Source organism: Phyllostomus discolor, chromosome 2, assembly GCF_004126475.2.
Source record: "Phyllostomus discolor isolate MPI-MPIP mPhyDis1 chromosome 2, mPhyDis1.pri.v3, whole genome shotgun sequence".
Lineage (NCBI taxonomy): Eukaryota > Metazoa > Chordata > Mammalia > Chiroptera > Phyllostomidae > Phyllostomus > Phyllostomus discolor.
Genome location: NC_040904.2, coordinates 115,594,933 through 115,611,619, shown reverse-complemented (window position 1 = coordinate 115,611,619; position 16,687 = coordinate 115,594,933). Strand labels below are relative to the sequence as shown.

The following is a 16,687-nucleotide window of genomic DNA, read 5'->3' as shown; positions in this document are numbered from 1 at the left end:
GAGGTGAACACTGGGGGTATCACCCCCTCTTTTATGTACCCCTGCCCCTCTACTCCTTTTTCCACCCTAGAAAAACTGCCAAGTGCCCCTGCTCTCTGGCTTCTAAAATGTTGATCTATACCTTTACTTGTATGTTTTCTACCAGACTGTGAGCTCCAGGAATTCTAGGATGCTTATCTTTGGGCCCTCAGTGACTATGGGTCACATAGCAGGTTATTAATAAATATCAAATTAAAAACACAAGCTGTGAGTAGTAGCTGAAGCAAGGTTTGATGCATAAGCAAGGTTACTGTCCACAGGGCCTGTGCAGAAGGTAACCCTTGGTGAGTATGTACCTGAGGCTAATCTGTGTGACATAAGGATATCATGAAAGATCTTATACTCAAAAGTGCTTCGCACACTATGACACCCATTGAGGGATTTCATCATTGAGAGAGGCCAAATAACTTGCTTGGAGTTATAGGGATGATAAATAACAGCTGGGGTAGAAACTGGCTGCTGCTCCATAAGTACTGTTTTCTCAGAAACTGGAGAGTGTATGTTACTTGGTGCTTACAATGTCAGGTATTGTTATATTGCTGTGCATCTATTAAGTCATTTTAATTCTCACGACAACCTATGAAGCAGATAATGGTATTGTTCTCATGTTCATTTGAGGAAATCAAAGCAAGGAGGTAATAAGTGGCAGAAACAGAATATGAACCTGGACAATCTGCCTCCAGTGTCTTCAAAGCATTATTTTTTCCACTTATTTAGAGGCTGATCAAATACAAGGGTATGCAAAAGTGGATGTACAGTTGTGAGTACACAAAACAGTTAATTCTTGTATTATTATTAATTAGTGTATTATTTATTTGTATTACAACTTGTAAACCTATTTTTGCCCACCCCTCTATGCTACTGGCACCAACAAGATTGTTCTCTACTAGATAAGCAGGACTTCTTCTGGATTGCCTTTCTAGTCCAAAAGCTTGATATATATTTTCAGGGTGTAGACATTTTTAGCATATCTCAAACCACTGATTTCTATTCTTACATTGGAATCTGCTTCTCCACTAATTAATTAACCAACAATATATTAATTATGACTCTGAAGTTTCACTGATGAAACTGTTCAAGAAACTAGTAGGCTTCAGCGTAGGTATTACCTGGATCCCTGCATCTCATCTCAGAGCTGTTACCTGACAAACATCACGTGACATGTAAGCCTGCCCAACCCTATGCCCACCTTCTTTAAATTTTGCCTGTGATTTAGTGAAAGCAACTCACTGTTAACAGTAACAAACAGGAAGAATTGTATTAATCAATATCTTGGCTGTTGATGGGCTCATTAGACCAATGTTTCTTGAAGTCCATCAGCTGACTATACTGAGTCACAAGGGCTACTTATAAATATGGCTTCATCAGAGACTCTCATGCATGCTTGGGTAAATATCTGTCAACACAGACTGACAAACAATTATGGTCACCTTCTGATCTTTCCATACTCAAATACCTTCAAATTTTCTCTTTCACTTCAACTACAGCAATTGTTATATTTCCTTGTATATCATAGTCAACACCTTTCTCCTTTTTGGTATTTCCTTTGGATGCTTGTATCAATTTACTTTGATCATAATTCACTCTTTTCTGTGACTGTATTATCCAGATAGCATATGTGCAATAATTTAGAATAACCTCTAAAATTACTGTACTGACAATTGATGGCGATGACTTTTCAGTGTCTGAAAAAATAAGGCATTCATGGAAAGTAATATGTCTTGCCATCTGATCACTAATTTTTAGACTCAATTTATAGGCACTATTAAGATTTGTAAATTCCAGTTTGAAATGTGCCTTTGACAGATCCAAATGAAACACAGATGATAAAAGATTTTCTCAAGTTTATAGAAATAAGATAAATATCAAAGAAAAATAACTACTTCTTGAAAATCAACATGTAAAATAGCTAAGACTGTACCATTTAAAACTGGTATTTCTGCCCTGGCTGGTGTAGCTCAGTGGATTGAGCACGGGCTGCGAACCAAAGTGTCGCAGGTTTGATTCCCAGTCAGAGCACATGCCTGCGTTGCAGGCCACAGCCCCCAGCAACCGCACATTGATGTTTCTCTCTCTCTCTCTCTCTCTCTCTCTCTGTCTCTCTCTCTCTCTCCCCCCCTCCACCTTCCCTCTCTAAAAATAAATAAATAAAATCTTAAAAAAAAACAAAAACAAAAAAACTGGTATTTCTAAAGAGAATAGTAATTGCTTTAAAATAAATGGTGCCATACATTATAATGTAGTCTAGCAGACTCCAAAATTTTTAACATATTACTCAATATCTCCACTTATAAAATACAGATATTAATACCCTTACTATTACATGAAAAGTTTTTCAAAAAGCAGCCCTTAAACTTCATTGTGATAATTACACACAAATATATGTTAAGTGTTGAATACAAGTTTCATTAAATATATTCACAGCAACTTCACTTTGAGATCCTTAACAGGAATTGAAAGACCTTCCTATTTGATTTTCTTTACAGCAGTTATCACTATCTGAAGTTTTTTTCTCATGCATTTGTTTACATGTTTACTGTTTCCCCCACTAAATTACAAGGTCTAAGATACCAGAGAGTTACTCCCTCATCCATCTCTTATTCTCAGGACCTGGTACACTTCTTATAAGAAATTGTCAATGAATTGACTAACTACAGTCTTGAATACATTCAAGTTCTAGTGCAAACGGGGACTGAGATGAGAGAAGGGAGAACCATTTTTAATTTTGTACTTCGATTTCTAGGGCTATGAAACTAGGCTGACTAATGTCTACCTGTCAGTGAAGTATCACTATCTCAGCAAAATTTTCAGAAAAACATAAATAATATCCATGAAAGACATACACTTTCACTGATAGCCCAGTGTAGCATATAACATTATCATGACGACCTGTGACAATGTATGTAAGCCCTACCACTGGCTTACCTCATAACTGACCTCTAATTAATGAGGACTATTTCTATTTTTAATCACAGAGTAAATACCTTTCTTAAATTTTGAGTTTTCACCCTGGCTGGCAGAGCTCAGTGGATTGAGCGTGGGCTGCAAACCAAAGTGTTGCAGGTTCTATTCCCAGTCAGGGTACATGCCTGGGTTGCAGGCTATGACGCCCAGCAACCGCACATTGATGTTTCTCTCTCTCTCTTTCTCCCTCCTTTCGCTCTCTAAAAATAAATGAATAAAATCTTAAAAAACATATATATCTTAAAAAAATTTTGAGTTTTCTTTTTTTGGTTTTGTTTTGCTTTTACCTGGATCTCACTGACATTTATTATAGTAAGAGAAAAGACATTTATATATTCTCCTTATTTATTTTAAAGAATAAGAAACTAACAGTTATTATGAGTACTTAAATACTACATTTTAAAAGAGCTGTTAATAAATGGGGATTAGTAACAAATACTAAAGGTACTGTTAAATCAAGTTTTCAAATCACAATTCCTTTTTTTTTTAGAATTAGGCATATATGGCAGATGTGAAGGAACTGTATCATTTTTTTTATATCTTAATACATGCAGATTCTGACATAAAATACAGAAAAGAAGAGAATATCAGTCATGACTGACCAAGAGTCTCTGAAAGATGTTCATATTGTGGTGAAAGGGGCCATATGTTTTGCATCACTTTATAAGGGCTTATTACTAATATGTGTATGGTTAACTGAGTTAGTTACATAATAAAGGTTGTATTACCAAAGGAGCCTGCTTCTGACTGACATTAAATGAGTGTTGAATCTGTGAGTAGGTCGCTGGTACCCACAGCAGTGCTACTATGCTCTGTCACCTTGACGACTCAATTCTTCAGGGTACATCAGAAATGGCTGTGTACTGAGTTCACTGTGTACAAACACTAGGTTCATCATGCTTAAGCATGTGTGGGGCAGGCGGAGGCAAGGGAGAAAGTATGCTGGAAGGAGCAATTCAGGGAAGGATGATGGGGTGAGAGTTGGTTTGGTGGTCCTTTATGAGATGATATGGTTGGCTCTATATCCCATAAAATACTGAAGCTCTTCAAGACACAGCATATTTGTGAAGCCATATTAGTTTTCCTCATGTGTTTCTTCCCTACTGAGGATTCACAAGGAGGTTTGGAAAGTTTTCTGTATATTTATGACATTTGCAAATGGTCCCGTTAAATCCCTATTGGGTTTAGGTCTAAATAGAGGGAACACAACTATATTCTGATTGTAACTCATTAATAATATTTTTATGTCTTTTAGCCTGGGGGTGTGAATTCCAACATTTTACTACCCATAAAGTAAAATATTGTTGCCATTACTTTGCCTAATAACTACGACTTTTGTGCTTCATGGGATACCAGATCTCCACAAATCCCAATTCCCCACTTTTATATCCCTCACTCTCTGTATCACACATTTTGACACTTCATTACACAGCCCCCAATGAAATGCTAAGCTCCTCAAGGACAGAGACTCTATTCTAGATAAAATTCTTATACAAAGGGGGACCCAGAAAATGGAATTTATTTATAAAAGATTGTGTATTTATTCTTTTATGCTTAAACTTTAGTCACCTTCCAAGTACTCTCCATCTGATGCAATATATCTATTCAGTCATTTTTTCCACTGCTCAAAACAGTTTTTGAACTCATCAATTTTGATAGCTTTTAGTGCTTCTGCTATTTTTTGTTTCACTTCTTCCACATCAGTAAAATGTTTCCCTTTGAGAACTTTTTTCATTTGGGGAAACAACAAAAAAATGTCACTTGGGGTGAGATCAAGTGAATAGGGAGGGTGGGGCACAAGGGTCATGAAGGTTTTGGTCAAGAGTTGAATACTCAGCATAGTATGGGCCGGTGTACTTGTAAATCATCCATCATGAAATGGGAAAACACTGAAAGAGTCTTCAAAAAATATTCACTGAAGCCAAATGCAGGCTCTCACAACAACACCTGGCACACTGATACAGATGGGTTCCTAGAACCCTCACCTAGCAGGGGAAAACCTGTACTATAAGGAGCCTGCCCTCCAGAAGATAATTCTGTTTTTTTTGTGGGTTCTCCCCTCATAGAGTTGACTTCCCCTATTTTTCCCACTTTCAGTACCTTCCCTAGCACCACACTTAATGAGAATTTCATAAGTACTTCTTGAATTCAACTGAATTCTGGAATGTTGCTCACTCTTTATATTATTTATTGACTCTGGGATCTTATTGCCCTTCTCTTTTAGAAATCCCAATGGTTGAAGTGTTTGCACAGGGAAACTCTTCTCTCTAGGGCTTTTAGAACCCTGTTATGAAGTCTTTTAGATGTGCTTTGACCAGAGCTCCAAATAATATTCTCACTTCAAAGCAGTTAAGTTCCAAAGTAAGATTATGCTGCAATATTTTAAAAGCAACTTTAGACAAAAATATTTTGATCTTTTTGGCCACAACAATAAATTGTCATGTAAAATATAATTTTAAATCTAACTAAAATGAATCACCATCCCATTTGGCATAACATACACATATATAGAAAAATGTTCTGTGAACATTTACAATTAATTTCTCTATTTTGTTTTGAAAATAATGATTACTTTCTATTTGTATAAAATGTAAAATTAAAAAAAATCTAACTGGAACCAATTACTGAATAACTTACAAATTTACAAAATTACAAAAAAAGGCAATGCTTCAAATTTTGAAACTGGCTATTATATAAAAGTTGATAACCCTGAAAAGTTTTGTTTTTCAGAATATTTAAAAACTTAATTCTATATCTACTGCTATTATAGTTCACTGCCAATTTGAAGAAAAGAAATGATGGAATGATTCTAATTTTGTATTTCACAATCAGCTTTTAGAGCCAGTACATAGTTGGTACTTTGAACAGCTCTAATGCAGATCATTGTGTAATTATAGTAAATGCCAAAATAATATAATTAATCTTAATCACTTCACCAAATTAAAGTGTCTTAGAACAAAAAAGACAAGGTAACATGTATAAGCACATACAGGATTTTATAGCTAAGTATATTTCTCAAAAATTCTAAAGGAGCAAATATCAAATTTGTAAAAGAAATTCAATATATCTGGACACAACTGGGAACAACTGTGAAAAATACTTGCATATGTGCACTTATATTAGGGATGGTTTTCATTTACTTGTCTTTTACCAATAGGTTACTGAAATTTAAACTAGGTTTACCATTTGCAATCTATAAAGCCAATTTTAAGGCTGATCATTACAGTTGTTTTCACTGTGGGTTTCCCAGTTTCAGGGACCATGGCTTTATTTCTCATGTCACCCAGCCCCTGTGCTTTCTCTCTAAAGAAAGCTGTTCAGTGAAGGCTTGGGCCTGATTGACTGGCATGTGGCTCAAATAGAATACCTTCAAATAATCACAAACATCAGTGGCAGGAAATTAGTGCTCTTTGTTACTAAGTCAATAACCTCACAGAATGAAACTCCCCCCCTCCCCAAATATTTCCTAGGCTGGAGGCGGTAGAAGAATAGGGGAGGCATAGGTGAGCTTCTGAAATCAACTGATATGCTTCTGCCAATGAACTGTAACTTCCCTTTTAAAAATCATTTAGATTAGCCTTGGCTGGCATAGCTCAGTGGATTGAACTCGGGCTGCGACCCAGGCATCGCAGGTTCAATTCCTGGTCAGGGCACATGCCTAGGTTGCAGGCCATGACCCCCAGCAACCGCACATTGATTTTTCTCTCTCTCCCTCCCTCCCTCTTTCTCTCTCTAAAAATAAATTAATTAAAAAAATCATTTAGATTAAATGTGACAATAGGTGCATACGAAAGAAGGGCATTTAATTCTACTTTTAAAGCAATCCTTATTGGAGACGATATCTGGAGTAATTTCTCTTATCCCTAAGTCACGTTCTCAAATAGCCTACACTTGATAAAGAGAGCCCTTAATATTTTTTCATCATTCCAAGAGTATAGGATAATTTTTGTACAAATACCAGAAATCATTCTCAGAAGCTCATATATCAGACTAAGAACTATATAAATTTTTATAAAAGACTTTTAGAGCCAATACTACTAACCTTAAGGTTGGATAAGCAATTGTTGAGGAAAATGTGCCACCTGTTCAGGAACAGCTGCTTCTGACTGACACAGAGCAGACAGGTCACCAGGGGGTACAAGGCCTGAGGATAAAGAAGACAATGTCACTGAAGGGCTATAGTTCAGCAAACCAGGAAATACACATTCTCAGAACCTTTTTTGTGTCCTGCATGGGGCAGAATAAACAGGCCCCTTATAACAAAAGAAGGCTCAATGGTGCCATGCTGAGGTGGATATTTCACAAAGGGTTTCTGATGACAATGGGGATAAATAATCTAGACTTATATATAATGTGCAAGTTTCATGTAAAGTAAGTGAAAACCTGACTCACTGATTTGATCTTCACTTTCAAATTTTAAACACAAAACTCATATTTGATCACTCTCAATTCTCAGAAGGAAAGCAGGAAGGCATGCTGATTTTGATGCTACTGGCTTTTTTGCTTATAAACTTTTATTAGTTTGTCCCTGCCTTAGAGGTAGATGTGCATATTTTATTTTGCATGTAATCTTCTTGTAATTAAGGAAGATTCCTAAAAGACATGTTATTGCATTGGTAAATGCCATCAAGACAAATTTAACCACAGAAGGAATTTGCTTATGACTGCATAAACAAAGGTGCTACTGCACTTTTTCAGCCTCACGGGCCAGCTTCCCACAGCAGCTGGAGAGGACAGAACAACTCATGGGTGGCCATGCAAGAAATATACATGTTGAACTCATCACCACTTTGCTGAACCAGAGAGCATAACCTTTATGACTCTCCTAAAATTAAAGCTAGTGAAGATTAAAACCAAATATTACTAGCTCATCTATTAACTTGAATTAGCAAAAAAGCAATGGTCACAATGAGATTCAGTGCTTAACAATTAATTATTTTATTTTTATTTTTTATTATATAAAATAATAACAGATTTTTTTCATTCAAACAAGTTCATTAATAGCATGTGCATACCTATACAAATATATTTACATATGCTTTAAATGTAGAGTTATTGTGGGATGTGAATTGGTGAGGAAACACTACTTGATTTCAGTTTACAGTATCACAGACTTAGTAGTTGATTTTTAATTGTAATTCTAGGTTCAATTGACATTTCCGCTACCTCAGTTTTCTTTTTTTTTAATTTTTAAATATTTTTTTATTTTTCAATTACAGTTGGCATGCAGTGTTATATTAGTTTCAGGCGTACACCCCAGCGATTAGACATTATATAACTTACTAATAGATCAACCTAGTAAATCTAGTACCCACCTGACACCATACATGATTATTGTAATATTATTCACTATATTCCTATGCTGTACTTTACCTCCCCATGACTATTCTCTAACTACCAATTTGTACTTCTTAATCCTTTCACCTTTTTCACCTAACTCCCCAACTCCCCTTCTACCTGGCAACCATCAAAATGTCCTCTGTATCTATGAGTCTGCTTCTGTTCTGCCTGTTCGTTTATTTTATTTTTTAGATTCAATTGTTGATAGATATTTATTTATTGTCATTTTATTTTTCACATATTTGAACTTTTTATTCTTCTTCATCTGTAAGAAGAACCATTAACATTTCATGTAATACTGGTGTGTTGGTGATGAAATCCTTTAGCTTTTTGGTTTTTTGGGCTGGGAACATCTTTATATGTCTTTCAATTCTAAATTAGCTTTGCCTTTCTCTGACTGGCTTACTTCACATAGCATAATACTCTCCAGGTCCATCAATGCTATTATAAAGGTTAAGTCTTCTTTGTTTCTTTTATGGCTGAATAGTATTCTACTGTGTGAATGTACACAGCTTTTTTATCCACTCATATGCTGATAGGTATACTTGGGCTTCTTCCAAATTTCCATTGTAAATAATGCTGCAATGAAATAGGGGTACATATATTCTTTCAAATTAGTGTTTGGGGTTTCTTCAGATACATTTCCCAGAAGTGAAATCACTGGATCATGAAGCAGTTCCATTTTTAATATTTTCAGATAACTCCATACTGTTTTCCACAGTGGCTGTGTCAGTCTGCATTCCCACCAACAGTGCAAGAGTGTTTCCTTTTCTCTGCATCCTGACCAACACTTGTTTGTTGATTTATTGATGATAGCCATTCTGACAGGCGTGAGATGATATTTCATTGTGGTTTTAATTTGCATTTCTCTGATGATTAGTGATGGTGAACATCTTTTCATATGTCCACAGGCCATCTGTATGTCCTCTTTGTAAAGTGTCTATTCAGGTCCTTTGTCCATTTTTTTAATAGGATTGGTTTTTTTTTTTCCCCTGTGTTAAGTTTTATAAGTTCTTTATAAATTTTGGGTATTAACCACTTTTCAGATGTATCATTGGTAAACATGTTCTCCCATTCCATGGGTTGTTTTTTCATTTTGTTGATGGTTTCCTTTGCTGTGCAAAAACATTTAAATTTTATATAGTCCCACTTGTTTATTTTTTCTTTTGTTTTATTTGCTCAAGGAAGTACATTAGAAAAAATGTTGCTATGAGAAATGTCTGAGATTTTACTACCTATGTTTTCCTCCAAGATTTTAATGATTTTTGAGACTAACAAGTACCATATGAATTCACTTATATGTGGAATCTAATGAACAAACCAACAAGTAAAACAGAAACAGGCTGATGGATTCAGAGAACAGACTGACAGCTGTCAGAGGGGAGGCAGTTGGGGGGCTGGGTGAAAAAGGTGAAGGGATTAAGCAAAAAAAAATCTCATAGACACAGACAGTAGTACAGTGATTACCAGAGGGAAAGGAGGGTGAGGACAGGTAGAAGAGGGTAAATAGGGGAGAAACGGTGTTAAAAGGAGACTTGACTTAACATGGTAAACACACAATACAATACAGATGATGTATTATAGAACTGTACATCTGAAACCTATATAATTTCATTAACCAATGTTATGCCAAAATAATTCAATATAAATAAATAAATAGTGATAGTTTTTCTGGATAGAGTAATCTTGGTTGTAGTTTCTTGCTTTATATCACTTTGAATATTTTTTGTCAACGCATTCTGGCCTGCAAAGTTTCTGTTGAAAAATCTCCTGACAGTCTTATGGGAGCTCCTGTGTAGGTAACTAACTGCTTTTCTCTTGCTGCTTTTAAGATTCTCTTTTGGTCTTTACCTTTTGGCATTTTAATTATGAGGTGTCTTGGTGTTGGGCTCTTTGGGACTTTTTTGTTTGGGACTCTCTGTGCTTCCTGGACTTGTATGTCTATTTCCTTTACTAGGTTAGGGAAGTTTTGTCATTATTTTTTCAAGTAGGTTTTCAATTTCTTGCTCTTTCTCTTATTCTACCAGCAGTGGTCCCCAACCTTTTTGGCACTGGGGACTAGTTTTGTGGAAGACAATTTTCCACAGACCAGGGTAGGGGGTGGTAAGGAATGTCTTTATGGCCTGCCACCAGATGCCACTTACTTGTCACCTGCCACTCACTGATAGGGTTTTGATATGAGTCTATAAGCAAGTGATTTATTATGATTTTTGTGCAGTCTAGCCTCTCTGCTAGTGATAATTTGCATTTGCAGCTGCTCCCCAGAGCTAGCATCACCACCTCAGCTCCACCTCAGATCATCAGTCATTAGATTCTCATAGGGAGTGCACAACCTAGATCTCTTATGTGCACCATTCACAGAAAGGGTTCGAGCTCCTATGAGAATGTATTGCCACCACTGATCTGACTTGAGGTGGAGCTCAGGTGGTAATGCAAGTAATGGGGAACAGCTGTAAATACAGATGAAGAAGCTTCACTCCATTGCCTGCCCCTCACCTCCTGCTGTACAACCTGGTTCTTAACAGGCCACAGACTGCTACTGGTCTGTGCCCAGGGGTTGGGGTTTCCTGTTTTCAGAACCATCACAATTCAAATGTTGGTGTGTTTGAAGGATCCCAGTGGCTCCTTACATTATTTTTATTTTTTTAATTTCTTTTTTTTTTAGTTGTTCTGATTGGGTGTATTTGGCTTCACTATATTCCAAATCACTTTTGTTTCTCAGCTTCATCCACTCTCCTATTGATTCTCTGTAAATTATTCTTCATTTCATTTAGTGTATTCTTCATTCCTGACTGGTTCTTTTTCATGGTTTCCATGTCCCTGTTTATGCTGTTGAAGTTGTAAGTTCATATACTTCTTCCCCTAAGTTCATTAAACATCCTTATAACCAGTGTTTTGAATTCTGCATCTAGTAGATTGCTTGTATCAATTTTGGTTAGTTCTTTTTCTTGAGTTTTGTTTTGTTCTTTCATTTGGGTCATGTGTCTTTGTCTTCTCATTTTGGGAGCTTCCCTGTGTTTATTTCTCTATTAGGGAGAGCTGCTACATCTCCCAGGCCTGGTAGAATGGCCTAATATAGTTGGTGTCCTGTAGGGTTTAGTGGAATGGCCTTTTAGTTCACCTGAACAGGGTACTCCAGGTGTGCTGCCCCCCATGTGGGCCATGTACAACCCCTTGTTGTAGTTGAGCCTTGGTTGCTATTGGTACATCAACAAAAGGGATTTACCTCCAGGCCTACTGGCTACAAGGACTGGCTGCAACCACTGTGGAGAATCAGCTGTGCATGGCCCACCTCCCAAATTAGGACTTACTTCAGTGGAGCTCTGGTACCTTTGAGTCTTCCTGTTGTATTTGTCATTTGTGGAGATTGCTGGGTGGTACTTTGAATGATCTGAAGCAGTCTATCAGGTATATGGTTCTGGGGCCTTTCAGGAAATACAGGTCAAGGTCAGCCACTGCCAGTGTTCTGCTCAGGGCCAGCCAGCATGAGATAGAAGGCGATGGGCAGATGGCTTCTATGTGTGCTGGGCTAGGAAGTGCTCAGTGGAAGACAAGCTTCGAGCCAAGGTCACTTGCCACTAGTGCTGGGCCTGGGGTTATTTAGCAAGAAGTATGGGGCATGTTGAGGCCAAATGCTGCTTGTTTAAAGTTTTAGAAGAGTCCCAGAGAGGTTTTAGGAAAATCTGAAACATAAGCCATGACAGACCATTTGTGTGGAAAAGCCACCAGAAGCAGCTTGGGTTGGCCTGCAGTTGGTGTGGTCAGGTCTCAGGGAATGACCAGGGTGGAATGAACAGAGATAGGTTGATGGAGACTCAGATATGTTGCCTTCCTGACAGCTCTATTGGGGGAGGGCTTGGAAAAGGAAATATGCCCTCTGCCAGCACTTCTGTCTGGGAAAAAGTTCTCACCCTGATGTCAGACAATTCAGCCCCTCTCCATATGTCCCTGGAGCCTTTCAAGGCTGCTATCTGAGCTGGAGCTCAGAGAGAGTGATTCTGACTAAGTCCATGCAGACCCTTTAAGAGGAAATACCTGGAACTCCAGAAGCCCTCCATCTCACTCAGCCAGAAACCCTGCTGGTTTTTATAGCCAGAACTTTATGGGTACTTCTCTTTATTACTGTAGAAATCTGGGGTGGGAACATGATGTGGTGCTGGGATCTTTTGCTGCTTGGGGGCGACCTCCACAGTGGTGATATCTCTTGCAATTTTTATCCACCACCCATGGGTGTGGGACCAGCCCTTTGTGTCTCTGCCCCTCCTACCAGTCTTGATGTGGCTTCTTCTTCATATCCTTAGTTGTATGACTTCTGTTCATCTAGATTTCAGACAGTTTTAAATAATCATTGTTCTATAGTTTAGTTATAATTTTGATATGGTGGTGGAAGGCTGCAAGTACTACTTTTTCCTATGCTGCCATCTTGACCAGAAAACCTAATTTTTTAAAGTCAAGTAGATTTTAAACTGATTTTGAACTATTGCTACCATTGAGTGTAACTTTAATTCAGGCCAGTAATCTAAAACAAAAACAACAACAAAAACACATGAGCAAGCATTCAGTCACAATAACCACAAAATATAGACAAATGAGCATATTTTGTGACCACTACCAGCAAAGCAACTCTGAGTACTGCTCAAATAATGGTGGTAATGTTCATACTTTGAGGACTAGCATCAACTATACCAGTACCAGTGACTTAAGCAAGCTGCTTCCTTTATGGTATTGCAACAGCTGGTATAATACTTGCTGATTCATAAACCAGAGCTTTATTTACCAATAAGGGCAAAAGGTTGTAGGAATTTAAAATAATTTTCTATGCTGCTCTTAGTATAAAAGCTTTCTCCAAAATTGTTTTCTTAACCTTCAGAGAATCTTTCCTATGGCAATTATCTGTGTCGCAACTCCCCCCTGCCTGGATACATGCTGGTTCAGTATTTTGGAAGAATTAGCCAGGGAAGACTCTTGAGGACTGAGAAGAGAAACTGTTATTATAAACTTTAGCCTTCATATTGGAAAAAATACTCAGAAATTCAAACAAAAATCAAGTTAAGCCAAACTCAAAAATAAACACCACAATCCTTAGAACTAGAAGGTTCATGGTGGTGACATGGTCTTATCACCTTACATTGCCATGATTCAATCATGGTCAACATTAAGTGTAAGCTCCAAATTTTGAAATGCTACATTTCCTTGAGGGAGCTGTAGGTAATTCTTCTACCTGTGGAATGCTTGTGACTCTCAAAAGATTGTATCCTAGAAATTTTAGTCTCTGCATTTTTATGTTCTGATTTTCTCATAGTTACTAACCAAGGAATGCTTCTTTCGAGAAGAAAGCTCCAGAGTGGTATCATACAGACTTTCAACAAAGTTTCTAAGGCAGGGAACGTTGACTTCATTTTTAACAGCCTGAAACAGAGACGCATGTTAATATTATATTAAATTATTGACTCTCAAACCCAATTTGAAGAAGTTCTTAAAAATTAAAGTGTAACAACTCACAGCAGCAACTGGAACAAGAATTTCAACAAAAAGTCCAGCCAGGGCATGCTTGATGTCTTTGTCTTTGACCTCCAGGAAATAATGTGCACATTCCTAGAAAGTACAAAAAGAGTCAAAGGTGGGAGCATAGACTGAGATGAGCACATAAAATGTATTTATATAAATTTAAGTAAACAACTCTTAATTCCACCATACATACTAACAAGACATATTCCAAATATATTTAAAAACTACAAATTAAGCATTTATATTAAAATCTACAATGGCCCATTTCCCAAGGCTGGGTTTCTCACTATCCTCTTCCTTTGATCTCAAACACTAAGTTGAAAGGACAAAGCATCTACCAGCAGCAAGGAGACATTAATCCACTGACTTACTGGTTGATTTGATCAGTCTTTAATTTGCAACAAATTTCTATTCACCACCTACTGTGTGTGGATCCTTGAGCCCCGGACTAAGACACAAACACAGATTCCCCAAAGAAGGTAAACATGGGAAAAGAGGAAGAAGACCTTATATTAATTTTAGGCCCCAACAGCCCTGGGTACAGAGCTGTTTCCTTGCTAACCCTGAATCTGAAGTGTGTTTATTAGTCAGACTGCTTCATAAGCAAGTCCGGAAGGCTTCCCTTCCCCACCTTAGACAAGGAAACCTTTGCAGTAGCTCCTCAAGCAAGGATGTATTTGCCTGTGGACTGTTGTCAATGAAAGGATATTTTTGGCTGCCCAGGAATCATCTAGTAGGAGCTGCCCTGTCCAGAATTCTGCCAGCCCCTTTCTCCTCCCTGGATGGAGGTGGTAACTTACTGTGCTCTTTACTAGGAATTGTTTCCATAAAAGAGTCCAAGGCTAAATGTATTTGGGATGACATGAATATCTATCTATATTAGCTGTTTATTACCACTTATTTCTAGTCAACATTGGGCCTATCACCAACAGCACTTACTGAAGTCCCCAGTCCATTCTTTCACACTAAGACCTCAGCCTGAGCTAGGCACTGAAAACAGTGCCTCAGCATAGCGTCACTGATAACAGAATGGAGCTTCATGGTCCCCAGCATTGTGGTCTTTTTCCTACATTTTTTTGCAATAATATGTAAATACTCTCTCAACTAGTCATTCAAATACATAGATGCATGAGTTAGTAGGTGAGGAGAATAAAAATAATAATAGTTAGAAGTTAGAAGTTACTGAGAATTCTCAGAACCACCTTCTAAGGTTAGTGTCATGATCACCACTGCAGATAAGGTGAGTGAGGCTGGGAGGGGCTAAGCCTGACTTCCCAGGGTCCCAAAGCTAGTAAAGCACTGAAGCTTGAATTCAGACCCAAGCAGTTCTATACACATAGCCTATATTCTTTTTATTTTTAAACAGTTTTTTTGGGGGGATGTAGGTAACATACCATGTAACTCACCTATTTAAGTGTACGGTTCAATAGCTTTTCATATATTTATTGTTGTGAAACTATTACCACAATCAAACTTAGAACCTTTTTATTATCCTGCAAAGAAACTTTACCCTCCTTAGCAGTCATCTCCAACCTCCCTACCCACAATCCCTTCCTCCAACCCTACACAACCACTTTCTGTCTCTATGGATTTGCCTATTCTGGATATTTCATATAAATAGAATCACACATGTAGCCTTTTGTGTCTGACTTCTTTAACTTAGCATACTATATTCAAGGTTCATCCATATTATAGCATGTAAATATGAGTAGTTCATTCCTTTTTAGTAGCTGAATAATATTGCAAAGATAGACCATATTTTGTTAACCATTCATTGGTTGATGAATATTTGGCTTATATCTACATTTTTGCTATTACGGAAGTGCTGCTATGTGAACATTTGCATTCATGTTTTTGTGTGGACATATATTTTCATCCCTAGAAGAGGAATTGCTTGATTATATAGTAATTCTAGATTTAACCATGTGAGGAGCTACCAAATTGTTTTCTAAAGCTGCTGTGCCATTCTACATTCCCATCAGCAGTACACAAGGATTCCAATTTCTCTGCATCCTCTCGCCAACACTGTCTTTTTTATTCTAGCTGTCCCAGTTGTATGAAGTGGTACAGTCTGTTATCAAACCCCTATACCTTAGCTCTTTATTTTGTGTACATCTAAACCTGTAATGTGCACAAAGATGTGGGTACACACTATACACAGCAAAATATGGTGTATAAATATTATACAGTATTATTTCACTGGTTATTATACCCATGGTATGTAATCATTATACCTGTGTATAATGCTCATCCTTATTTTTCCTTCAAAAATTTGGGCAAAAACTGTGCATTATATATATATACAGCAAAATACAGTAAGTCTAATTCACAGCAGCATTAAAAAAACCCTTCAGATACTAAAGTTTTTGTAAACTCTAATAGAACTGCATATTCTATGGAATCCTCATTAGCAACAACTGTTTTGTTAGCATGTAATAATAAACACCAAGTAATCAACATCTAAACCTGTATGGTTTGGTTAATTTTTAAAAAATGGATTCCTTCTGTTAGTATGAATAGATAGATCTCATTATTATTTAAAGTTCTGATGCCTATGGAGTTTAGCATAGCAAACTAATGCTATCAACTCTAAAAAATAAAAAAAATCAGCTACATTTTATATTTTATTCATAGAACATTATGTAGCCAATGGGTAAGAAAATAAATAAATGAGAGAGAGAGAGAAAGAGAGAGAGAGAAAGAGAGAGAGAGACTGAGGGAAGGTTAGTAAATAAAACATTCCACTGGACAGAGTACCCTAAAGATGATGTAAAGTTCAAAATGAAATTATGTGCCTGCAAATTTATTATTTGGTGACAAGGCCTTTTCTGAATTA

The 16,687-nt window shown here is 37.1% G+C and overlaps 1 protein-coding gene across 8 annotated transcripts in view; it reads right to left on the bottom strand.

Annotated features, from left to right (window-relative positions):
* FRY (FRY microtubule binding protein) overlaps positions 1–16,687 on the bottom strand; it is a 406,572-nt gene that overhangs the window by 204,452 nt on the left and 185,433 nt on the right. For all 8 annotated transcript variants that reach the window (XM_036018382.1, XM_036018387.1, XM_036018381.1 and 5 more), the window contains exons 9-11: positions 13,846–13,938; positions 13,654–13,752; positions 7,046–7,147 (exon numbers count right to left, since the gene is read on the bottom strand). In XM_036018382.1, the coding sequence (XP_035874275.1) occupies positions 7,046–7,147; positions 13,654–13,752; positions 13,846–13,938 (294 nt within the window). The remainder of the gene's footprint in view (positions 1–7,045; positions 7,148–13,653; positions 13,753–13,845; positions 13,939–16,687) is intronic.